The following is a 27458-nucleotide window of genomic DNA, read 5'->3' on the forward strand; positions in this document are numbered from 1 at the left end:
CCATCATACGCCGGAATGTGGCCGGAGCCCTGTGTAGGCCGAAGGGGAGGGTCCGGTACTGCCAGTGCCCACCGGGGGTGCTGAAGGCCGTTTTGGGTTTGGCTGACTCGGAGAGGGGGACTTGCCAGTAGCCTTTGGTTAGGTCCAGAGTGGAGATGTACCGGGCCCTTCCCAGGAGGTCGAGGAGTTCATCCACCCGAGGCATCAGGTACCCGTCGAACGCCGAGACTTCATTCAGGTGGCGGAAGTCGTTGCAAAAGCGGAGGGTGCCATCTGGCTTGGGTACTATGACGATAGGGCTGGTCGGGTGGCTGTTGGATGGTTAGATTTGATTTAGGTTGAGGATCTGTTGGATCTCTTCCTCAATAGCCTGCCGACGAGCCTCTGGGACTCGGTAGGGCCGTTGCCGGACGATGACTCCAGCTGGTGTGTGGATTTCGTGTTGGACGATGTGTGTCCGCCCGGGGACCGACAAGAACACATCTGGGAACTGACCGACCAGGTGCTGCAGCTCTGTCTTTTGAGTCGCCGAAAGCTCTGGGTTGATGTCCACCACGACCGGGTCCACGGTGGCGAGGGCAGCTAGCTGGTCTCTTGTCCCTATCCACTTCTTGAGCAGGTTAATGTGATAGAGTTGGTCTGGTTTTCGCCATCCTGGCTGGCGGACACGGTACGTGACTGGCCCAACATTTTTGGTGACAGTATACGGCCCTGCCAGCTAGTCAGGAAGTTGCATGCGGAATTGGGGACAAGGACCATTACCCGGTCTCCAGACTGGAACATGCGAGGCTGGGCGGTTCGGTTGTACTGACGTTGTTGCGCTTGTTGGGCCTTGGCGAGGTGCTCTCGGACTAGTGGCATGACCGGTCGATCCTTTCCCTCATCGCTTTCACGTGCTTGATGACGGAGCGGTGGGGCGCAGGTTGTTGTTCCCATGCCTCCTTGGCAACATCCAACAGCCCTCGGGGTTGGCGCCCGAACAGCAACTCAAAGGGGGTGAAGCAGTTGACGCCTGAGGAACTTCCCGAATCTCAAACAACAAGTAGGGGAGCATGGGTTCCCAGTCACGCTTGTCTTCAGCCACGACCCGCCAAAGCATTTGTTTAAGGGGTTTGGTTGAACCGTTCTACGAGGCCGTCAGTCTGGGGATGGTAAACGGAAGTCCTCAGTTGCTTCACCTTAAGGAGGCCACACAGGTCAGCCATTAGCCGGGACATAAAGGGGGTCCCCTGGTCGGTCAGTATCTCCGTGGGGATGCCTACCCGGCTGAAGAGCAGGAAGAGCTCACGGGCGATGGACTTGGCGGTAGCCTTTCGGAGGGGCACTGCTTCGGGGTACCGGGTGGCATAATCCACAAAAAAAAAACAGTTTTTTGGCAGGTTGGGCAGGCCTGGCAGAAACGTTTGACCTCGGCTTCCAGCCCGGACCAGTGGAAGCGGTCCCGGACTCGGTGGGTGGTATTCACGGTTCCAAGGTGGCCGGCCAGGGGGAGCGAGTGTGCCAACTCTAGCACCGTTTCCGTTTTCGTCCGTGGTACCACCAATAAAGTCTTTTCCTCCCCCCTACGCTTTGCGACACAGTAGAGCAGGCCATTTCGGATAATGAAATGCGGGAGAGGATGGGGCCCCGGTTGCACCTCTTTGCCTTCCACTACGTGCACTTGGGCCCAACAATGCTTTAGCCGATCGTCCTCTCGTTGTTCTTGGGCAAATGAGCCGCCCCCATTCACCTGTTGGAACAGATCATGGTAGAGGTTAGTGTAAGACTGAGTGGACTCACCATCTCTCCCGCTGTCCGAGGCCAGCAGGGCCGGGTGTCGACGGGCTCCTTTCGTTGGCCTCCTGCCGTGGCTCCCTTTCTTGGCGGCGGGCTGTACGGCAGTGGCCAGCAGGCGGTCGAACCCCGGCCAGTCTCTGCCGATGAGGACGGAGACCGGCAAATCCATTACTACGCCCACGCAGGTGATGGGGAAGGTAACCTTGGTTTCTCTGCGTGGCGTGAGGATGCAGGACTGGACCAAGCTAACCACACTGCCGGAGTCCAAAAGTGCTGGGAATGGGCGGCCGTTAATTTTCACCTCTGCCTCCGGCGCCCCCTGGGGCAGGTCGCGGTGTACAATACAGCCCGCCCGGCAACGTCCGTGCGGGAGATGCAGGGTCCGCTGTGGGCATCGGTTCGTCCTTTGGGGAGGGACCGGCGCTCGTCACTCCTGGACCACCCTCTGGGGAAATGGCCTCGCTTGCTCCCCAGCATCCCGATGTTGGGCAGCATCTGCCAGCTCCACCGCCTTGACGAGCTCGGTCACGGTGGCGGGGTTCTGCATTCCAACCACCAGGCGGTGAGTCCGCGGGAGGGCTCGAAGGAACTGGTCGATGACGACGCGCTCCGTGACTAGGGTGGCCGTGGGATTTCCATCAAGCAACCAGTGCTGCGCGAGGCGGGACAGTTCAGCAGCTTGGGCTCGGGCTGGGAGGCGGAGTTGGTATTCCCATTCATGAAAGTACTGGGCGGCGCAAACTGAGGAAAGCCCCAACCGGGACAGGATTTCTCTTTTGAGCTTGCCATAGTTATTTGCCACTTTAGTCGGCAGGGCGAAGTAGGCTCGCTGGGCCTCGCCGCTGAGGAGAGGTGCCACCAATCGTGCCCAGTCGTTGCTCTCCCAGCCCTCCAGGGTTGCTGTGGTCTCAAACATTTGGAGGAAGGCTTCCACATCATCGTCAGCCATCATCTTGGGCAGAACTTGAGTCATTTTCGCTCGCGGATCGGGTAGCGGAACGCGTCGGGCCGGTGCTGCCGGCAGCTCGCCGAGCTCCCGCTCAGTCTGGTCCTGTCGAGCGGCCAGATGTTCTGTGATTTGTTGCTGGCAGATGCTGACCTCCGCTAGCCGTTGGAGGATTTCGTCCATGCTGAAGAGACAGGGAGCAGCGGCTGCCTGGTAGAGAGAACACAGAGAGGGGAAAAAAAAGAAAAGAGTGAGTTGCTGGGAGATCGCAGGTCGGTGTTCCTTCAACTATTATGCCCGCATTCTCCACCAGTGGGGCGGGGTGGAAAGAATCACGCAAGAGAAAAACTCAAGTGAAAGCCCCAGAGGGTGGATTTTATTAATAGGTGCTGTGGTACGTGGGTGATGACGGTGGTTTGGCTTGCGGCGTGTTTGAATCCGTGGGGTGCTCGTGGCAGTGCTGTACGGTCACACGCTGCTGTCTGGAGGAGAGAAAAGAGCGCAGAGTCAATTTGTGAGCTCATGGAGAGGTTTCTCACCCTTTGTCTGTGCGCATGCTGTTTAAATAGAGCCCGGCTGATGAGGGGCAGGTGCGGGCGATCAGCCCGTGATGAGTTTTGAGCCGGCGCTCCTCGTGAGTTACCAGGGCAATGCTGATATGGACTCGGGATGCTTGTCACAATATATATATATATATATATATATATATACTAGCAATAATGTTATACATAAATGCAGAATAAAAAATAAAAATAAAAAAATCCTCCAGTCCTCCATCATTTGCAGAAGCTTTTGTTGACCTAAATACTTAACACTTATGTATAACAAAAATATCTAAATCTTTAGACGGTGTATTTGTGTTTACTGAGGGATGTTTTGAGGTTTTAGGCTTTTGCACTTACCATACATGTAGTCCTAATGAAACTGTATAGGCTAAATGTAAGAAGCATAATATATTTTATTTTGCATTTAGTGGACAGCCATCGCCACAGCCTCTTAGGGGTCCTTATTATGGGATGACGGATACTAACAAATGCATGCACAATTATCCATTAACTTTAATATTGCAAATGTGTCTTACTATCCACAACCAAACTTGTGTCTGTGAAATTCAGAACTAGCATGAACTAGCATGGCAGTGGTTTGTACAAACAGAAACATGTTTGTGAATTCAGATGATTTCTTTTGCATTAGTGTATCAGAATTAGCACACGCAACAAGGAAGATGTGCATTTATGGATCCAGTGGCACACATGCATTCATTGACATCTCTTCAGAGTCGATTCTATTTGATTCAATTGAATTTTGACACACAAACAGCTGAGCCACAGAACACCAGCGATCACTAGATGGCCAGAGACGTGCTCGGTCCATCATTCATGAATGGTTTGTGTCCGGTTTTCTTTTTCTTTTTTTTTTTCCTTCTTTTTTTTTGGTTTGGCTTTTCTCAAATCATAGGTCTGTAAAAAAATAATTAAATCAAAAGAAAAATAAATATTTGGATTTCTGATATATTTATTTATGTACAAGTGAAGAAAAATTACAATAAGCAGCCACTGTATACAGAAAAAAAAAAAAAAAAATATTTTATGCTTATGTTTTCTGATTTCTAAAACATCGAGGAAATTAAGGCAATAAGTCCTAACATACATTCTTAAGATAATTAAATGGAAGTGCAGCAAGCTTACTTTATTGTTTCTCAAAAAGTTTTTAAGCATTATTGAAACCAGCAATATTAATTTAGATATTTCATCATAAAAATACAGAATATCCAGAATAAATCCAGAATAGATACATATTCATCACCTAACCTTAGCTGCGACTATAATTAATCTATGACTGGAGAACTTTACTAACAAGTTTTGTTGTCAGTGTTTGGCAGCTCAGAGTTTGGCTGCAGTGCATCTCGTAGCGTATCCAGAATCTTCTGAAGCTCCTCTGTCGTCTCCTTTATTTTTGTCACAAATTTCATGGTCTCAGACTTCAGCTCTTCTGCCTGTTGAGTGTTTGAAGGCACCAGGTTTGTTGTGTCGCTGTTATCTGACGTCTGTTCAGTCGACCCAGCACTTTGGTTGCTGGTAGATTCTGATTCTCGTTGACTCTCTCTTAAAGCGTAATCTTGGCGGATGTTGTGAATTTCTCTGGAGTCGAGAAAAACAAAGAAGACGTCAACAGCTACAAAAAGTGCAGAAAAAATTCCAGTAGCTGCTTCAGCCACACGAATGGCTTTCGCAGTCTGAGCTGCAACCTTCCCAACATTCACAACTTCAATTACACGAAGAAGCTCCGGAATGCCTCCCAGTCCTCGTCCAAGTCGAGCTCCAGCATTTGCCCCAGGTTGTGCATTGGAAAATGACTCATCACTTGTGGAAAACTGTCTTTCTAAAGTTTCCACAGCTATTTGGATGTTTCGTATGCAGCAAACTGTGGAGGTGATTTTTTCTTGGAACTCTTTTATGAGCATTTTGATCTTTTGCCGGTTTGTTTGCTGGTTAATCATGTTTGTTATGTTGCTGGCACCAGCTGTTACTCCTCCAGCTACTGCCGTACCGATTCCCAACCCTGTTACTACCAGAGATGCTCCGAGGGTGAACGGAGAGAGAATAAGTCCAGCTACAGATGCGATTCCTCCAGCCAGTCCTATGACACCTCCTGTGAGACTGCCTACAGTTGTGTTGAAATGGACTCTTTCCAAATCATCAGCCAGGGCTCTCAGTTCCTCTAGCATCCTATAAAGTCTCTTAATAGTTTGCATGTTCTGAAAAAAAGGCACATTTCATCAAATCAAATTTTTGTATGTTGAATGTTTTTTCCCCATGTTGTGTCAATGTGTATTTTTTAAAGCAAATACTATGAACGTTTCAGTTTTTTAAGAAGGTAACTCACCTTTTCATGAAGATATTTAATGATGAAAGGTCTGGTCAAGATCTCGCTGACAGACGGGCGCTTCGCCGGATCGGGCTGAAGTGTGTCTGTTACTAGCTGACGCAGATCCTCAGAGAAGGTCTCAGGAAGAGCTTCATGGGAGGATGTGAGTATCTTTTTAACATTCTCAACTGTGAGTATTGCAGGAAACTAAATGGGGATAAAAATTAAGAATCAGTTGTCAAAATCTTTGTATTCCCAAAAGTTGTATTCCCACTGAGACAAAACAATTAAGCAAACACATTTGTAAAGCAGTACAGAGATAGAGCGAGAGCAGCCAGGGTGTTTGGTTACACGTGAACATGCTTTGGATATAATTTTGTAAAAAAAATTAAATGTATATATTTATTTATGTATTGTGCAAACAAAGCACTCGCATCACTTCATAAAAACTGAGGTTAAACCACTGGAGTCACATGGAGTCTGGACCTTGACTGTGTAAGTAACACTGTATCTCTATGGAGGGAAGGAAACCACTCAGATTTCATTAAAAATATCTGTGTTCTGAAGGTGAATGAAGGTACAGGTGTGGAATGACAGGAGGGTATGACAGAATTTTAATTTTGGGTGACTTAACCCTTTAACTGGTTAACTAATGAACTGATGCCATTTTTGTCTTGAGACTGCATTGATATTTCTTAATACATTATATTATGTTCCATGCAATAAATTTGAATATCATTGTTTTAACCTTTTGAAACTCATTCAATCTGATGAAAGGAAAATCTCACCGCACATTTCAGCATGCACAACTCATAGATGACACATCCCAGCCTCCATATTTCACTGTGGAAGTTATTAACATCATAGTATTAGTATTCAGTTTGAAACATATGATGTATAGCCAGTCAGCATTACACTTTGAAGAGGTTTTTTTTAATTTATTTTTTTACGTTTTTTTTTTTTTTTTTTTTTTGGTTAAAAATCTCAGGTGCAACATATGAAGAAGGTTCATTTTCAGCTGTTTGTCCTTCAGTGGATCTGATAGAAACAGGGAAAATATGGTACAGAATACAGATCATAAAGCACACATGTACTGTATATGTATTTTTTGTATTATGCATAGAAGAGTTCCTGACAAGTTATGTTTTGAATTAAACAATACCGTTGATGAACCACTCCAAACTCTCCAAGACGGATGGTTCCAAATGTAGTGAAGAATATACTCTGTCATAAGAAAACAGATACAAGTTTGGAGATGGTGATATTGAGTGAAAGTATCACTGGTGTCAAAAGTATTCACATTCATTACTCAAGTAGAAGTATAGATACTAGGGTTTAAAAAGACTTTTGTAGAAGTTGAAGTATCAACTCAAGCTTTTTACTCAAGTAAAAGTGTAAAAGTACTGGTTTCAAAACTACTTAAAGTATAAAAGTAAAAGTAATGTAATGAAAAAAAAATGCCATTAAGAACAAAAGCTTAGGCCACGCCACAGGGGCCTATTGTGCACTACCCCACCTCCTCAAAAAACATTTTTCTAAAGGCTATAGGCCATAATGACTATAATGTTATATTAAAATATTCATGTTGAAAAATTTGGGATGCACTAGATTACCTGTTTCAGCCGCATATATGCCCATTGAAAATGAACGCACTTTAGTACAATGCAAATACATTAAAAAACTAGAGATATGATGACTAGTTGCCTTTAATGGAATGTATTTAATGTACATCCAAGCTTAGCTGCAGGAATCTGTGAGGGCAATGAACAAGAAAATTGGTGTACCCAGGGCAGGCTTAGTAACAATTACCCTTGTATGGTTGTCTATTTACAATAAACATTAGTGCTGTCAAAATGAATGATTAATCCAAGTGATTAATCAAAAAATAAAAATGAAAAATAACTCATAATCCTAATACCTTCTTGATCGATAGCTTCCTGTATTCGCTACATGGTTAGAGAGTTGGACTTGTAACCTGAAGGTCGCCGGTTCGAGTCTCGGTGCTGGCAGGAGTTGTAGGTGGGAGGGAGTGAATGAACAGAGCTTTCTTCCACCCTCAATACCCACGGCTGAAGTGCCCTTGAGCAAGGCACTGAACCCCCAGTTGCTCCCCGGGCGCTGGATATATAGCTGCCCACTGCTCCGGGTGTGTATTCACGGTGTGTTCACTTCTCACTGCTGTGTGTGTGCACTTGGATGGGTTAAATGCAGAGCACCAATTCCAAGTATGGGTTACCGTACTTGGCAAATGTCACGACTTTCACATTGTCAGTCGCGTTGTCAATCGCAAACGCTAATTTATTCAAATGTCTAGTTACCGGACTACCTACAGTAGCTTAATTTGCGGAGGATGAAGAGAAAGCACCTATTTGATAAATGAGCCAGTAGTTGAGAAATAATAACTTTTAAGTAGGGTCCGGTGCCATTTTCGATACTTTTAAAATGGTACCGGTGCCTAAACGGTGCCTGAAACGATACTTAAAAAAAGAGCCACAAAAAAAACTGGATTAACATAAAGACCATTACAAATATTTAAAATAAATCCATAGCTTTCACCTTGGATGCTCTCATTTGCCAAGTTGTGCTTCCCTTACTCTAAGGCTAATAAATGTATTTCACAATCTGGGTCATTATTTAATACAAAAGCACACATAATGTTTCTACTGTATCTCTGTCAGATATTTAGTTAAAATGAGTGGTGTCTGTCACTGTCTTTAAGCAGTTCTGTGAATGACTGTATGGTCATTCTTTATAAAGTAGCAACAATGTCGTTTGTAAAGTACAGTACTGTGCAAAAGTCTTAGGCACATTAGTATTTTCAACCCAAAAAGGGGTTTAAGCCATTTATTTATATCTTTTGCTGTAGTGTGTCAGTAGGAAATATCAGTTTGCCATTAATTTTAATAATAATCTAGTGTGATTTTGAATGCACAAGCAGTCTGACAACGGCAAAATTAATGTTTGGAAATGTAAAGTGATTTTCTACTGACACACTACAGCAAAATATATAAATAACTGTCCGAACACCATTCTTTGGGGTGAAAACACTAACTTGCCTAAGACTTGTTACACAGTAGTGTATGTATAAAGTACGTATGATTTAATTCAGTATATTTAAATAAGTACAATTGAAGTATGCGTTCGTTTATATGTGTTAAGGGCTAGATTGTCGCTGGAGGAAACAGCTGTGGTGTGATGAGCGGTGACAAGCGAAAACTTTACAGAAACCGACTGCTCCCTCGTGACCTTTTGCAAACTGTATTTATGACAAAGAACTGCACAGATACAGATATTCTAACAATCTATTGATAAACACACACTCTGTTTCTGTTTAAGTGCGCTCGCGCTGCTCCACCGCCGTCTGTGGATTGAAGAGCGCGCTGAAAGACGGAGAGTAGACCGGTCTGCCACCTCTTTCATATGAAATTTAAGGGGACTGACTCTGAGGCGATCGCAAATTTGAGTACAGTTTATGGAGCTAAATGCTATAGCCCCTATAAAAAAGCCTAGCGACGCCCATGCTTCTTGTGTAGGCCTACATTTCGGAGAACCAGGACAAACATTTCAATCGATCGCTCAGGCATTTAAGAGGCACCGAAATCCGCGTCCTTATTCAGTTCGGTGCATACCGGTTCCATACCCCAACCCTACTTTTAAGAAATATATTTTTTGATATACGAACCCAACACTGGCTATGCCCTTACTGGAGTGTGATGTGATCTGTGTCATGTGCAGGTGCGATGGATCGCGTACAAACCAATAGGGTGTCGGAATGGTATATGTTTATACTTCTCATCCAACCACAATCAACTTCACTTCATCCGGATGGCGCGATTTTTATTTTTTATTTTTTTTTTTGAATGAAGACAAGCCGGAATGAAAACAAGCCGAAATGAAATAGCAGTAACGAACCTATTTTTTAAATGTAAGGAGTAGAAAGTACAGATAATTGCGTGAAAATGTAAGGAGTAGAAGTAAAAAGTCGGCTGAAAAATAATTACTCAAGTAAAGTATAGATACCCAAAATTTCTACTTAAGTAAAGTAATTTGTGCTTCGTTACTTGACACCTCTGGAAAGTATTTTCTAGCAATGCTTTGACTATGTTTCATTCTCAGGCTTTTTTGCATTTCCAGTACACTGATAAACTTTTGCAACTTGAAACTGCAGAATTTTTATAGTCTCAAATGTTAGTAAGGGTATGTTTACATGAGAGCAATGTACTAAAAACAGAAAACAACATTGTCAAAATGATCCCCATTCACACAGATCTGTGAAAACAACCAAAAATGCTGTATTCTGCTGCCAGGTCAGTAGTTGGCGACGTCACTTGGTCAAGAAACACCTCGCGAAAATGTAATAGGCATGAGCATGACATAATTCACATTTTTATTGCTTACATTACATGGAGACTGTTGAGGCATCACTTTCAAAAGCTTTAAATGCTGCTGTTGTGTAAATGAGCGGCCAAAACACATTAAAGGTTTTCCGTTGAAAATGCACAGCCCCTTTGTGTTCGTGAGTTGTTGTATTTATGTTTCCACTGGATTATTTTACATCCTGAATTCTTCTGGATTTATAAACTACTCCTAACCACTGTGTATTGTATGCTGCTGCTTATATTCATTCTTTACAAATCACACATAAGAATAAACGTGTAAAGCCAAGTTAGATGCATTTTTAGAGCACTTTAGGTGAATTATCGGCTCCAGCGCTCCCTTATTCCCATTTAGATGATGTGTATAGATGAACTGAATTAAATCTTTACCTCGGGTCGCAGGTTTTTATGCAGGATCTGTTGATCATGCAAATACTTTAAAGCCATGCAGATCTTCACAATCCAGTTCAGAATCTGTAATTCAGTAAAATGTGAATTTACCAACTTTATTTTGTTAAAAATGCAGTATTTTCTATTGACGGCAAGAGGTTAAAATGATTTAGAATGACACACACCTGTCTATAAGTGCATTCCAGAGCAAAAACGAAACTGTGACCAACAGATGAGCTATGAATACTTTCACAAAGCACTGTTTATTATGAAAAACACCATTGTTTTACATGTAGAAGCTGGTTCCTCAGGTGTTCTCTGATGTACATCTCAAGATAAACTTATGCATGCCATTATTTAAGGTTGTGTTGCTATAAAAGATCCTAAAGATCACGGTTGCTCAATCCTGCTCTTGGAGTGTCATCACCCTACAGAGATTTGCTCCTGCTCCATCATACCTGTCTGGATGTTTCTAGTAAACCTAATGACCTAGATTAGCTGCTTCAGATGTTTTAATAGGGTTCAAGTCAGACAGTGCTGCTCCAGTTTAATAAATCATGCTAACGTATGGATGGATCTCTGCTCCTGGATAACCAACATTTTTTAGCACCAAAACTAATCAAGTACACTTGCTTGTATATTTAAGTAATTCTGAAGAATATAATGCTTGTGCTAATGGGTTAAGCCTCACCATCAATCCACAATCATACCTCATTCTCAGAAAACATAACGTTTTCCTTCTTTTTGTTTTTGATTTTCTGAGCGAGATCTCCACCTTCACAGTGCTCCAGTACAAGATACAGACAGTCAGAATCTAAAACAGATTCATTACAATTTAAAATTATTTAAAAACACACTCATATTTAATAATTATTTTATCCCTGAATGCAGCTAATGTAGATGAACAGAATGAATTTAGAATTTTCTCTCAACCTTTGATAAATTCCTTGTGCTGGACGATGTGTGAGTGATTGAGATGTGGGAGAAACTTTGATTCGTCCTAAAAACAGACAGAACTCATAGAGTTACATTTATTTATAGCACTTCATTCAGTACATATTGTTTCAAAGCAGCTTTACAGTAATAAAGAGGAAAATAACAGTTACTGGTTAATGTTGTTTAAAGGCGTAGTTCATCACAAAATGAAAAGCATCCCATTTACTCACTCTCAAGCCATTTAGGTATATATATATATATATATATATATATATATGTTGTTTATATATATATATATATATGACTTTATTTCAGAAGCACACAATCTGAGTTACATTAAAACATGTCCTGGCTCTTCTAAGCTTCATAATGCCAGTGAATGGGGCACTGTATTTTGAAGCCCAAAAAAGTGCATCCATCCATCATGAAGGTACCAACACGGCACCAGGGGGTTAATAAAGGCCTTCTGAAGCAATGCGATGGGTGCATTGTAAGAAAATTGTATTAACATAATGGTAACACTTTAGATTACAGCCAGCAATGTACCGCGTTGTTACAATACAGACAGGTCAGAGACGGGAGATCACAGGTGAGGTTGTTTATTGACACAAGCAAAGGGTATAGCCAACACAGGTGAGTCAAACTGAAGTGGCAATCGTGAGTGAAAAGTGAATGAGTGAGTATTGATAATGTCCTTTGTATTTGGCAGAGTGAAGATCCAAGTGGTAGTAGAGGAGTTGAGACGTTGGAGGATGAAGACGCACACACACACACACGATGAACACAGGAGGTAACTTGGGATCGCTGGAGACAGGTAAGTATAACACTGGTAGTCCTTGAAGTAAGCATGTAGGTAAGCCCTAGTTGTAAACGAGACCGGACAGTGGCTGTGTGTGTGTGTGTGTGAGTGTGAGTGTGTTTTATGTGCCAGTTCATTAAGGTGCTGATGAGGTGCAGGTGTGTGTGCTCAGTATTCCGGTGAGGGAGTGCGCTGTGATTGGATAGTGTTGGAGCCTGGCGTGTCTGTGACATGCGTAATTAAACAGAATTTAAAGTGTACCCATTTGTAACTATGGAGTACCTCAACAGTACCTACTCGTAGGTATAAGGGATTAATATGCAATGTTTGGGGAATAAGGGGGTAATAACCTGCAAAATTAGAAAGCATTTATACTGTAAGTATTTTATGACTAAAGAGCACCTATTCTGAAATTACGTGGTACGTATGACACACAGATCAAAATTTTCTGCGTAATATTATGGATTTATGTGGGTTTTTTTAAAGGTGGATATTTTTTTTTTTTCTTGCGTAAGTAGGGTAATGACTTGGAAAATTAAAAGTATTTATACTGTAAATATTTTACAAGTAAGGTGTAACTATTCTATGATACTACACGTAACAAGAGGGTAACAAGGGATGACTTTAAATCACAGCCCGTTGATGTTACACTGTAACTACACGTAACAAGGGTGTAGGTTTGCATAGTAGTTAAGGAAAGTGTTGTAGTACATTTTGTTCTACTGGCCTCAAACCACACACGGAAGCTCAAGTGCACCAACAGCACTACTCTAGGAACAGGAGGTACTCTATAGTTACAAAAAGGTACACTGTAAATTCTGTTTAATTACATGGTACATTGCTGGCTGTAATCTAAAGCGTTACCAACATAATATGTAATTAATTCATTCATTCATCGCATGCAGGTTTTTTTTTTTTAAATATAAGTACAATGTAAATACATGTATGTACACAATAAGTGCATTGTATCAAATGATTAATTTAAATGTAAGTACATAGTAGTTAAGGCCACCTAATATAAAGTGGGGCCAAAGTCATGTACACCTAGGATGGCTTGAGGGTTAGTAAATCATGGGGTAATTTTCATTTTGGGGTGAGCTATCCCCTTAAGTATAAATGTCTATGCGTGGACTATAGGAACTTATCTTTCTCCTCATTTAACTCTCAGTTCTCATTATAATTAAACCGTCTAACTTACCTGGTTAGCGCTCAACTTTTTAATGACAAACTGATCACCAGCTTCGTTTTTCACCAGGATCTTATTCTCCTCTTCCTTCACCAGAGTGTAGCCATGTTCTTTTAGAGCTGACTGACTGTTGCCCATTGCTGAAAATATCTGAAAAGCAACATGTTTAAGAAGGGAATGTACAGTATTTATGTGTATTTAAGCTAACCAAAGATTTGCTTTCTGTGGAAATTGTTATACGCAAGGATACAAGGGAAATAATTAAGCAGATATTTTCAATATGAGAAATAGAAAAAAAGCAATCGATTTAATGATCATTGGTGAGAGTAGTTTACCTTTAATTTCCAAATAACTTATCTTTTGAGACCATAATATTATTTCTATGATTTGTTATTGGAACTGTTTTTCTTTTGACAAATAAACTAAGATAATTAATGTTGTTCAGATAACATATTTTTTAGAGCTTCTGTTTATTTTATTTTATTTATTTTCAATGAACTCAAAATTTTAAGGCAACCAGGTTACTTACTTTTAAGTTAAATCATCAATAATTTTGTACAGTCTACTTAACAATCAATTTGATACTATGTAACTCGCTGATTAACCACCATAGTACGATAAATCGTTATGGAAACAAACTAGCTAGTCACGACTGTTTCCCGAAACCATCGTACCTGTGTCGCAGATCCATCGTTCAAACTACATGGGTTTAAGTTGTCGTTCTTCTTCTTCTTCGATCTAATGGCTGACTGGAGCCATGAGCACATACCGCCACCTACAGTAATTTGGTTTTATTTTCTCTTTTCTTCGACTCGAATTACGCTTTTGAAATGACGTTAGGAAGGGTGGAGTAATAACAAATCATTCATTTGTTCTGCAATACATTATATACACACACAAGTTAAAAATGTGCTTTTTTTTATCTCAATGTCAATAATTTCACAATTTCATATAAATACTATTTCTTATTTAATATTGGTAGGCTACTTAACCACAATTGAAAAAAGATGGGTTTTGAAAAAACTGTGATGTTCTGTTGTGGACACCTGTTGCTTATTTTGCAAAATTTTTCCTATTTAAGTCTCCTTGCCATTCAGCCATGTGTTAATGAAAATTACACGAAAACCCAAATTTTCAAAGCATGAAATTGCAGTTCTTTTTGAGAAGGTGGAAAATAATAAAGTCCAACTATTTTCAAAGCTGAAAAATAGCATTAGCTACAAATGCTGACAAAAATAAAATCTGGACAGAACTCACTCAAAAAAATAAATGATGCTGGCTATGGATACGAACAAAGCCCATAAGAAGTCAGGAATGAGTGGAGGGACTTTCCAAGTGTGACAAAACGGAGGGCTGCGGCACGTAAGAGGGAAGCAAACAAGACTGATGGGGTATCAATTCAGTTCCTCCTCTCCCTACAGAGGAAGAGAAAGTTTTGGCCTTCCTGGGGCCTGTTGCAATGGAAGGATCCTTGGAGGTATAAATACATGTGCATCAACCAAGCCTTTGCCTTCAAAGTTCCACCCTGGGTCTCCAACATCAGGCCCTCTCCAGTCTGGCCCTTCAACATCAGGCCCTTTCCAGTCTGGCCCTTCAACATCAGGCCTTCTCTTGCCTGGCCCTTCAACATCAGGCCCTATCTACCCTGGGTCTCAAACATCAGGCCCTCTCCAGTCTGGCCCTGCAACATCAGGCCCTTTCCAGTCTGGCCCTTCAACATCAGGCCCTATCCACCCTGGGTCTCCAACATCAGGCCCTTTCCAGTCTGGCCCTTCAACATCAGGCCCTTTCCAGTCTGGCCCTTCAACATCAGGCCCTTTCCAGTCTGGCCCTTCAACATCAGGCCCTTTCCAGTCTGGCCCTTCAACATCAGGCCATATCCACCCTGGGCCTCTAACATCAGGCCCTTTCCACCCTGAGCCTCCAACATCAGGCCCTTTCCAGTCTGGCCCTTCAACATCAGGCCCTTTCCAGTCTGGCCCTTCAACATCAGGCCCTCTCCTGCCTGGCCCTTCAACATCAGGCCCTTTCCAGTCTGGCCCTTCAACATCAGGCCCTCTCCTGCATGGCCCTTCAACATCAGGCCCTATCCACCCTGGGCCTCTAACATCAGGCCCTTTCCACCCTGGGCCTCTAACATCAGGCCCTTTCCAGTCTGGCCTTTCAACATCAGGCCCTCTCCTACCTGGCCCTTCAACATCAGGCCCTTTCCAGTCTGGCCCTCCAACATCAGGCCCTTTCCAGTCTGGCCCTCCAACATCAGGCCCTATCCACCCTGGGTCTCAAACATCAGGCCCTCTCCAGTCTGGCCCTTCAACATCAGGCCCTTTCCAGTCTGGCCCTTCAACATCAGGCCCTTTCCACCCTGGGTCTCCAACATCAGGCCCTTTCCACCCTGGGCCTCCAACATCAGGCCCTCTCCAGTCTGGCCCTCCAACATCAGGCCCTTTCCAGTCTGGCCCTTCAACATCAGGCCCTTTCCATCCTGGGTCTCCAACATCAGGCCCTTTCCACCCTGGGCCTCCAACATCAGGCCCTTTCCAGTCTGGCCCTCCAACATCAGGCCCTTTCCAGTCTGGCCCTTCAACATCAGGCCCTATCCACCCTGGGTCTCAAACATCAGGCCCTCTCCAGTCTGGCCCTTCAACATCAGGCCCTTTCCAGTTTGGCCCTTCAACATCAGGCCCTTTCCACCCTGGGTCTCCAACATCAGGCCCTTTCCACCCTGGGCCTCCAACATCAGGCCCTTTCCAGTCTGGCCCTTCAACATCAGGCCCTTTCCAGTCTGGCCCTTCAACATCAGGCCCTTTCCAGTCTGGCCCTTCAACATCAGGCCCTTTCTAGTCTGGCCCTTCAACATCAGGCCATATCCACCCTGGGCCTCTAACATCAGGCCCCTTCCACCCTGGGCCTCCAGCATCAGGCCCTTTCCAGTCTGGCCCTTCAACATCAGGCCCTTTCCAGTCTGGCCCTTCAACATCATGCCCTTTCCACCCTGGGCCTCCAACATCAGGCCCTTTCCAGTCTGGCCCTTCAACATCAGGCCCTATCCACCCTGGGTCTCCAACATCAGGCCCTTTCCACCCTGGGCCTCCAACATCAGGCCCTTTCCAGTCTGGCCCTTCAACATCAGGCCCTCTCCTACCTGGCCCTTCAACATCAGGCCCTTTCCAGTCTGGCCCTTCAACATCAGGCCCTTTCCACCCTGGACCTCCAACATCAGGCCCTTTCCATTCTGGCCCTCCAACATCAGGCCCTTTCCAGTCTGGCCCTTCAACATCATGCCCTTTCCACCCTGGGCCTCCAACATCAGGCCCTTTCCAGTCTGGCCCTTCAACATCAGGCCCTATCCACCCTGGGTCTCCAACATCAGGCCCTTTCCACCCTGGGCCTCCAACATCAGGCCCTTTCCAGTCTGGCCCTTCAACATCAGGCCCTCTCCTACCTGGCCCTTCAACATCAGGCCCTTTCCAGTCTGGCCCTCCAACATCAGGCCCTTTCCACCCTGGGCCTCTAACATTAGGCCCTCTCCAGTCTGGCCCTTCAACATCAGGCCCATTCCAGCCTGGCCCTTCAACATCAGGCCCTTTCCACCCTGGGCCTCTAACATTAGGCCCTCTCCAGCCTGGCCCTTCAACATCAGGCCCTTTCCACTCTGGGCCTCTAACATTAGGCCCTTTCCAGCCTGGCCTTCAACATCAGGCCCTTTCCACTCTGGGCCTCTAACATTAGGCCCTTTCCAGCCTGGCCCTTCAACATCAGGCCCTTTCCACTCTGGGCCTCTAACATTAGGCCCTTTCCAGCCTGGCCCTTCAACATCAGGCCCTTTCCACCCTGGGCCTCTAACATTAGGCCCTCTCCAGCCTGGCCCTTCAACATCAGGCCCTTTCCACTCTGGGCCTCTAACATTAGGCCCTTTCCAGCCTGGCCCTTCAACATCAGGCCCTTTCCACCCTGGGCCTCTAACATTAGGCCCTCTCCAGTCTGGCCCTTCAACATCAGGCCCTTTCCATTCTGGCCCTTCAACATCAGGTCTCCTCCTGCCTGGGCCTCCACATCTTCAGAGGGCAATAAGAAGAAACAATGCTTTAAATTCAGTTGTTAGCTACACTGCATTATTATGCTGTTGGAAATGTATGGAGGTGGTGGGTGATGGCCTGATGGATGGGTGATGGAAGCACACTCTTTTGTGTGGGCCACTTCTGCAGTTTGCCAGGTGGCTGAAGAGGGTGCATGGCTTTGGTGATAGCTGGCTGCTGGGAGACAGTGTATATCCTCTTTTCCCATACCTATGCAGCATCCAGCCACCATTGCAGCTTAAACCATTTGTTTAATCGGACATAATTTCTGTTAAATATTTGGTTTATTTGCCGATATGCATTAAATGAACACTTAAAAACATAAAAAAAATACTTTTGCAAACAGTGTAAATTCTCTCTCTCTCTCTCTCTCTATATATATATATATATATACATTCACACACAAACACATTTGTAGAGATAATTCTATATTCTAATTCTGTAAAAACGACAAAATCACTCACGTATTTATATATTTTTGTTACTTTATTTGGGTACATTCATTTACTATAAAAATACTGTGATTTGAGTGTTAACATTTAATATAAGTAAAAACCTCTAACACACTGTTTTACCAATATTGTTATATGAGAAATATGTCTTTTGGGATGTTTTTACAAACATAACTCACTCGACAAACTCGCCGTTTCTTCGTACAAACGAAACGACGGCTGCGTTCCAATCGGCATGATTAATGCTTTCAGAGGGCACTTCGAAGGGAGAATAATTGCGAGGGCCACGCTGCTATATAGTTTCAAACTGAATTTGTAATAATAATAAAAAAGGTGAATTATGTAATAAACATTGAACCACAACTTTAAGTCTTTTAAATCACTCAAAGTGGATAGTGAACTCTTCGAAAGGAATAGGGCATAGGGTCGATAACTCTGAATAGCACACAGCCCAGGTGCGGTGCAATCAACGATGTCGACACAGCAAACTAATGACGAACTATGCCTCTAACCACAGCTGAAGAGCTGTCGTTCCAACGACACAAGTTTGCGATGCAGTTTGCGAATGTTCGTTTGAACTATGGTTTCGGTAAACACCGAATCGTTGAACTACGTTGGTAACGACGGAACTTGCGACCATAGTTGGCTAAAGATGCTTTTGGGAAACGCACCCCTGAATAGCTGTTTTGCACTGATTTTTCTTACCTTACAAATGTAAACTGGGAGCAAAACCCTGTGTATTCCTGTCTTTAGAAATGGTTATTATCTTCAATAATGTTTCCTCCTTCGTTTAAGGCTTCGACCGATGAGAAGAACTGTATTTTTTCACGGAGCAGAACGCCTTTAAATGCAGTAGTTAAGTTTCACTTTGACAGATATTTGGGAGGGGCGAAAACAGTATGTTTTGTGGTTTTCAAACAAATCACGTGTTTTATAACAGTATGCTTCTTAAAATTAATTTGGTATAAAATATCTGTTAAATAAAATAAGAATTGATTGAAGGCCGTCAATGTTTTACTAAAAACACCTCAACATTAAAAAAAAAAAATGTTCTTTTAAGAGTCACATTTAGATTTGTTTCTTTTTTAATTCAGTTATTAACTAAATAAATTCTTTGTTTCAAGCAAATAAAAAGGTAAATCAGTCACATAATGTAAACACTGCTTTCGTCTGTCCAGCTCGATCTCTGCATGTCAATAATAAACGGAGCAGTAATTTTATTTTGAATGATTCTCCCTCAGCAAACAATCACAAGTTAACAATGTAATCAAGAATACTCACAATCCAGCTCACTCCGCAAAACACCTTGGCTTTGAATCGCCTTCTATAGTATTTCTCCTCTTCATTAATGATTCATTTCCACAATCCTCATGATTCCACAGAGAGGTGAAGATCTTCAGAGTAAAAAAAAAAAAAAAACACCGAAATTGAGACTAAGACAACTTCAAGTTCAAAGCCACCTGATAAGTTGTATTCTATCTGTGATCATATATAATTTTTACTTTCACTTTCTCAGAAGAGAAAGTGTCCTGTTTTTTCGTCAACAGGTCTCTTGGTGCATCCTGGTTATCATAGAAGCTCTGTCAAGAGAGAAAACAAGCTTTGGTTACCAAAATGGGGTGAAATATCCTTTAAAATTTGTCATATCTAAAACAAAAACCTTAATGTTGTTCATGTGGCAGGTGAAAAAAGTTCAAAAGTAGGACTAACTTGTTACAGGACGTCATTATTGCCAGCATCTACTGAGTTTATTCTAAAGAAATACTCTCATCTGGCCTTTTAATAGCAAAAAAAAAAAAAAAATCGATCTGTATCTGAAGTATCTGAAATCTATGGAAGTGTCTTTATGGATTTTTTTTTTTTTTTTTTTAATGTATCTGCAACTTTATCTCACAAGTCTTTTTTTTTTTTTTTTTTTTTTTAAACAATTCTGACTTTATATGGTGCAATTGTGAGTTTATATCTTGCAATTCTGAGGGGGGAAAAGTTGTAATTGTGAGATAAAAAGCCACAATTACTTTTTTATTTTTTATACAGTGGTGGAAACAAGACTTCATTTTATGAAGTTAAATATATATTCGACTGCCCCAAGATGGGTCCAGACATGATCACGCCAGTGCAGGAAATTACCACACATTCTTGACTGAATGCATGGAGACATAAAGACATCATACTGTACATGTTCAAACATTTTCTTGGAAAATAAGTGCTTGCATCTAAATATTAAGTGTAACCGTGCATGTATCCCCACATACATTTCCAACTCAGTATCAAAAGTAAAGCTATAATATGGTAAATTAAAACAGCATACAACTCTGCATTTTAAAGGGGTCATATGATGCAATTTACATTTTTCCTTTCTCTTTAGAGTGTTACAAGCTCTTGGTGCATAAAGAAGATCTGTAAAGTTGCAAAGACTAAAGTCTCAAATCCAAAGAGATATTCTTTATCAAAGTTAAGACTCGTCCACACCCTCCTAAAACAGCTTGTTTAAACATGCCCCCATAATTCTCTACGTCACAATGTGGAAATATTTGCGTAACACGCTCAAATGTCCACGCAAAGAAAGAAGGCGTGGTTTCAGTAACACAGTTAGTGTTGAAGAAGTCATGTCAGGGAGATGCTGTGTGTATCTAGGTGAGAGCAAAACACTTTATTTGGTCTTCTGAAAGTAGATGTATTTAGGAATCTTTAAGATTACTTACTACAGAACAGCAATGCATTTTATGGACGACGATTTCGTGAACCTAGGAGAGGAGGTCATTCTGACTTTGCTACGACAATCTTTGGCTCTTCTGAATCATCTACTGTAAGTATGTTATTGGTTTAATATTTGCTGTTGACTGTTCAAATGCGGAGTCTTGCGCGCGTGAGTGTGTGAGAGAGAGAGAGAGAGAGACAGGGTCACACAGTGGAGTCAGCTGTCTTAACCGTCCGTGGTTTGTGTACTGCTAACACACAGGAGCTTCATCTCTGTGTCTGTAACGCGACTCTGTTCCTCCTTCAGGCTTGAACTGATGTTAAAACTAAGGACATTATTAACTGTCTTTACATTTATTTTGAAAGATGAAGCTCGTGATTATGGAAAGGGGCGTTACATTTCCGACGAGTGCTTGCGGTGTTCGGCCAATCACAATGCACTGGGTCAGTTAGCCAATCAGAGCAGACTGCACTTGTCAGAAGGAGGGACTTTGTAGAAAACGACGCATTTGAGAGAGGCGGGGCATAGATGACCTACAATAATGCACAGTATTTGAAAAATAATGTGTTTTTTTGAACATTAAATCATGTCAGCATATTATATTACACCAAAAACACAAAAAGCATCATATGACCCCTTTAAAATAATTCTTAACCACCAATACTTGTGCAAACCTAAAGTGAAGAGCATCTGAATGAATAATATTCAGCTGAAATACTATGAATCCCTCCCAACCAAATCTAAGAGTAGAGTATGCAACACATCCTCATACTGTATGTGTGTGTTTTGACAAGTGATCTGACATCCACAAGATGGGTAGCATTTACCTATATTCATTTAGCAGACACTTCTATCCAAAGCAACTTAAAAATGAGGAAAACAACAAGGCAAGAACACAAGAAGTGCTCATACAAAGTTTCAAACATTGAACACTAAGATATAACATGGTGGAATATAAGAAAGAGCGAAAGCAAAGTACATTTGCATAAAAGCAGGATGCAGCTCAGTAGCACTGATAAACGGAAGAGATGTTCTCAGTAGCACTGATAAACATGCCTGCACATCTGATTTGTTTAACAAACTAGGATGCATCACAGAATCTGCTCTAAAAAGGAAAACTAGTTTAGTAAAAAAAGAGGTCTGACTGTGCTCTAATAATGTCTTTAAAGGATACGTTTAACAAATATTCAAATATTTTACATTGATTTCAGGGTGAGCATCTAATACCAACATTGAGACAAATTCTCTCAAATCTATCTGCAGTGTTGTCTGATAATGTAATTTCATTTTGACAATGTAAGACAGAAGGATGGGAGGTGAGTCTCGCTGATGATGTTGAAGTTTACTGCAGATGTCAATATCAGCCGGCTTCACAGGTAAAATAATTCACCAAAGCATTTACATTTTCTATTCTTATCATTTGTTTGAGATGTTCGGTCATTTTCAATACTCTGTGTGCACAATAGCATGCTTCTGCACTGTTTAACATGCACTCTGTGTCCTGAATGTACACTCCTTCACGACAACATCTGAGTTTAACCTGATAGTTCACCCAAAAATTATAAATTACTCATCATGTTGTTTTGAAAAACAAAAGAAGGTATTCTGAAGAATACTGTTAACCAGACAGTTTACGCAAGCCATTGACTTCCATATTAAGAAAGAATAAAATAAAATAAATAATAATACTATGGAAGTCAATGGCTACTGTTAACTGTATGGTTACCAATATATTTCAAAATATCTTATATTTTGTTTTCCGCAGTATAAACAAACTCATACAGGTTTGAAACAACATGAGGGTAATTAAATAATGACATAATTTTCATTTTTGGGTGAACTGTCCTTCTGATGCTGCTATATTCACATTTCAGCTAGTTGACACGTTCACAGTGCCTCTGCTGGTAGAAGTTGTTACTACACCAACAACACCATTATTTTGAATTACAGTAGTTGGGCAGAGGTCTTCAACCCTGCTCCTGAGGGCCCACTGTCCTAAAAAGTTTATTTCCAGCCTGCTTCAGCACACCTGCTTGTGTATGGAAGAAACAGACAGAACTCATGAATATGATGAAAACATTGTTGAAGGGAAGGTGGTTTGTACATCGTTAGTAAGATCACTGGCAATCTTATTCGAAATAATAACAGTCAAGGCACCAAAAGCTGGAAAAACAAGAAGAATATGGGGCCAGAAGAAACAACTGACAACAACAGAACAACATTTGACCAATGCAGGTGAGAATGTTTAATAAAACAGTCCATTTCAACTGTTTTTCCCCAAATGCCAAGCCATTTTCTAGAAACAGTAGCACATCCCTTTAAAAAAAGAACCTCTAAACACACAATCAAGTCCCAGTCTCACACACTCAGTCATGAATTCAATAAATGGTTTCTCTACAAGGTTTTTAAAACAACCTCTATACAATTTATAACAGTTCTATGCACGGAGGCTTTTCCCTCAACTGTATCGTAAAAAGGTTCATTACTCTAAGCTTTTCAAGGCACTAATGACATCTCGTTTGGTCAAAAGGTGGAAAAGGCTGCCTTTGTGTCCCAGACGACCCAGCCATTTTTGGACTGTTTCAGATAATAAATTAGTTTGTGCTATGAAAACCTTTATAAAGCAAAGAAAATATGAGTCTTCTTGTCAGTTATTGTATTACACAATATGAATAAATCAGTCTGTGAACAAATTTGTGGAAAAATAGGCAAGGTTTTAGGCATATATAGGCTATGATCAAGATAACCGAAGATTATCATAGAATGGTCAGTTAAAGTGTCTGTGAACCAAGAATGAATACAAAATGAACATGCACAACACTACATGTGCATATATGCAAATATTTATTCATATTATGATTTATTATTTTCAAAGACGTGAGTGACACACTCAGAATATGAAGCAGTCACGTGGTTGTGTGCGAAAACGAAGCTTCGGACGTCACAGATCACATGGTTTTGGCAAAAAAAATCAAGCTCCGTAACAGTGCTCCACTGTGAGATGTTTTGTTTTTTTGATACAAGCTTTGAAGCCTCGGTGTGGAATGTCACATCACTAGCAGAAAACATTTTTTTAGTCTTCCATTGATTTCTATGGGTGTTTTTTTGGGGTGCATTCTGCACTGTGGAAGTGTAGAAGTGTGAGAGCGGGGCACATCCTCGTATTACAATAGCCATGCTCTACCACATATTTTCCTATTTTAACTGTGCATATTTCTGTCATTGGTATAGTGGGTGATAATAGAAAGGAAAGGTCCAGTTTCTTGATGTTGGAGGAACGTGTTTTAAAATTTATGATCTTCCTGAAGTGTTCTTTCAACTTAATTTTGATCAACAATTCAGTTCTAACAATGCTGATTTGTTACATTCCCACAACATAAAAATTTCTAGTTTCTTTAATGGTGATAGAATGTCATTTAAAGGTTAGCACGATGTTCCTGAAACATTCTTTCGAACATTCACACTCCTGCTGTTAAATTGTTAATCACTGAATAGTATCCAGATTATTATCCCGATCCACTCCGTGAAGGTGCGCATTTCTCATTCAGTATACTGCGATACTGAATCTCATACACAGCTGTGTAATAAGTTTTTATTTTTATTTTTTATTTTATTTGTTCTGCACAAATATCACATGGATACAGTACAAGGAGGGGAACGAAACCCAGTTGGGTTTATACAGAGTTCCACTCCACTTACATTAAGTTAATGTCCATTATTAATTAACCTTTCTCACAACAGGCAGGACACAATTTATGCTGCCTTCAAAAATCCTTCAGAAGATATGAATAATTCAGCACCAGTCTGATGAGTTTTTCCCTCAACACGTGTGTTTGTAAACATGATTGTTTGAAATTGTTTTTTGGATATTGACGGCATGCGTTCCCTGTAAATTACTGCTTCCATTAAAATGTGCTACAATGCTGAGTTTGCACAAGAATGCAGTCTTTGGCTCTTGGTGGCAACTTCCAGTTGGCAAGAAACAGGTCAGTGTCTGAAAAAAAAACATTAATAACAGGCTAATGTATAATATATTAATATAATATATTGTAATATAAATAAATAATATTTTATAGATAATTATACGTTAATAATATATTATTAATAGCTTACTCCAAGATTTTGACCACCCCAAAATGGTGTAAAAGCAATATTTCCCTTACCTAACCAGTTACTAACACAAGTATGGGCCTGGAACCATCCTACATGTGATCTTACGGTCATTTCTCCAATGTGTGTACATGTGATACAGAGAACAAATGTACGCACTAAATAAATAAATAAATAATTTATTTTTTTTATAATAATTTGTCATTGGATTGATCTTTTAGTTTGATGTGATAATTATTTTTTTTATTTTATATTGAATTGTTGAGGCGTTGAATGGTTTAAGACATAAAATCATAAAAGAGCACCAGTCAAGTTTTACAGTACATTTTCAACAGCCATTATCCCAGATCACATAGCAGAGCTCCAGACCCTATATCAGTTACGCATATTGGTTATCAAACTCATAAACATAAAAATAATTGGTATCGTCCAAAAAAGAAAAAAAAAACAATTCCAAAACCATTCCATCTCTACTATTTATGCAAAGATCCTGAATCTCAGAGAACAGAAGCATGCTGAACTTCATTAATGCATGCTCTTACAATGTCAATAAGAGAGCTGTTGAATAATACATTTCTAAAAAAAGATAAATGACAAAAACAGTATCTTATATAACTGCCCTTTTCATCTGTTTATGAGAGCATGTACAGCAGAACTGTCCTCTTCATCAAAGAAGCCTGAGAATTACTGTTCAAGAGAAACAGGGGGAAAGGAATGATGGAGACTGTGAGAGAAAGGGGGGATAAGAGGAGGCTGGGAACACTTCTGAAGTTGGAGTTGAATGTTTGACTGAATTCAACAACCCACATTGCAAACGGACTTGGCCCGAATGTGACCTCAAGCTGGCACCGCTGGCCTCCTGTTGGCAATGGCATGTACCCTTTCAGCCAAAGCTGGGCCATGTGTGGCAATGACGGCACGACGTGGATCCGGCAAACAATATCCGGGCCGATTGTTGGTGGGAGGAGTGTGGACCAGATCAGTCCAGTGATATGTGGCCCAAATCAGGCTATGATCTGGCAGCATATTATGTGTCCCATGATAAACAAGATAAATACAATATTGCATAATAATGTTTAAATGATCACATACATTTTAATGAAGTGTAGTATTGTTAAAATGTAGTCTTTGAAATGGCAAGTCAAAACAGAATGAAACATTATCATTTCAAAATTAAGCAAATCAGTCAAGTGCATCAAACTGCACTTAATTATAATTTTATTAAATTTTATATATATATATATATATATATATATATATATATATATATATATATATATATATATATATATATATAATGCTGTCATGCACAAGCATTAAATAAAATGATCATGAAAGTCATTTTATTTTTATTTAAATCCTCTGTATCCATGTGATGCTTGATGTGAGGAACAGATCCAAATTCAAACCTTTCATCGGCGATGTGTATCTCCTTCCTCTGTAGCTATAGTAACAATTTAAAAATGTGCCGTTAAGAAGTTTTATAACAAGTTGATGCATGGATTTCACACGGGCCAGATGTGGGCTGGATCTGGGCCAACACTGTTGCTGTCTGGGACCAAAGCATGTCACAAAATGAATAATGGCGATTATAGTAATACACAATGCAAAAATATGAAATATTAAGATTCTGTATTCCCAGGTTGGGTCTGGGCTATATAAGGCTCAGGTGTTTACTTAAGGCTGAGATTTGGCACCAATAATAAAACCTGTTTTGGCCCAGTTCAGGGCCAGTTAAGGATGATTATCTGGCTGAGATTTGGGCTGGTTATGGCGCATGTCTGGCCCTTGTCTTTAATCCAGTTCTGGGCCACTTAAGGGCCGTCATTCTTTGCAGTACTTGGGCCGAGGGAAAAGTGATTGTTTGTCCCGGATCTGGGCCAGAAGACATTTGCTATGTGGGAAATACAGGCGGGTTGCTCTCTGTGTAAGCAAATTAGGCTACATAATATATCTAGGCTGTTATTAGTATGTAGGCTATAATAGGTTGTGTATAGCCTAGCTCTGTATCATGCTTGAAAAATGTGGTCTCTATTTGCACTTTGATTATGGCTTGTTTAAAACGGGTGTTTATAAAAGTTTACATTGCTGTTACAGATGAAATATAACACAGATAACATAATATATATATTACCATGGTTAAATGTTGGTTATTAGTAGCTTAAACTACTTAATCTTAAGCTCTCTGTTCAAAAATCTACCTGAAATAGTTGACCATCCAGTGACTTTTTCAAACATACTGTGCTTTGGGATATAATATGGTATTATTGTTCTCATTATGACTAAAGGAAGGAACTCAATGATAATGAATACCTTTTCGGGAACAAACCAGTTTAATCACAAATTCTATTAAATTAAATTTAAGTTTATTTGTATAGCACTTTTTACGATACAAATCATTGCAAAGCAACTTTACAGAAAATTGAGGGCCTTTTGTCTATCAGGTGTGGTTTACTGAATTCCGATCTTTTTTTTTCCTCGTCTCAAGAAATATCCGCGTCCACAAGAAACCGCAAAATGATGTAGTATACATGCCAGACCAGCATGTGGCGCTGTAATTCTGCCACAGAGATACACTAAAAACAGAGAAGAAGACATGGACTATGGTCATAAACCTTGCGCGTGGTACACAAACGAACATGGAACAATACATTTATTAATCTGTGTTAATGTTAGTTAATAAAAAGACAATCGTTCAGTGTTTGTTCATGTTTTTGTTGCTGTTACGTGATGTAGAGGTGTCTGACTAGGGGGGAGACGTGGGCTGATGACGTCATCGTTTCAGAAAATATACGGATTAGCCGTCCAGACGAAAACGCAAAGACGGCGTTTTCAAATT

At 41.1% G+C, this 27458-nt stretch overlaps 1 protein-coding gene across 1 annotated transcript; it reads right to left on the reverse strand.

The window, feature by feature from the left end:
* Positions 1-4219: 4219 nt before the first annotated feature.
* LOC109055026 (serine/threonine-protein kinase PLK4-like) lies at positions 4220-18742 on the reverse strand. Its single transcript, XM_042715272.1, has 10 exons — positions 18514-18742; positions 13290-13427; positions 11290-11356; positions 11067-11170; positions 10357-10440; positions 6753-6814; positions 6568-6628; positions 6379-6456; positions 5609-5797; positions 4220-5480 (listed from the first exon to the last, which is right to left on the reverse strand). Exons 2-10 carry the CDS (start codon positions 13413-13415, stop codon positions 4575-4577), a joined length of 1677 nt encoding a protein of 558 aa, XP_042571206.1. The 5' UTR covers positions 13416-13427; positions 18514-18742; the 3' UTR covers positions 4220-4574.
* Positions 18743-27458: the final 8716 nt, after the last annotated feature.

Source organism: Cyprinus carpio, chromosome A3, assembly GCF_018340385.1.
Source record: "Cyprinus carpio isolate SPL01 chromosome A3, ASM1834038v1, whole genome shotgun sequence".
In the NCBI taxonomy this organism is placed as follows: Eukaryota; Metazoa; Chordata; class Actinopteri; order Cypriniformes; family Cyprinidae; genus Cyprinus; species Cyprinus carpio.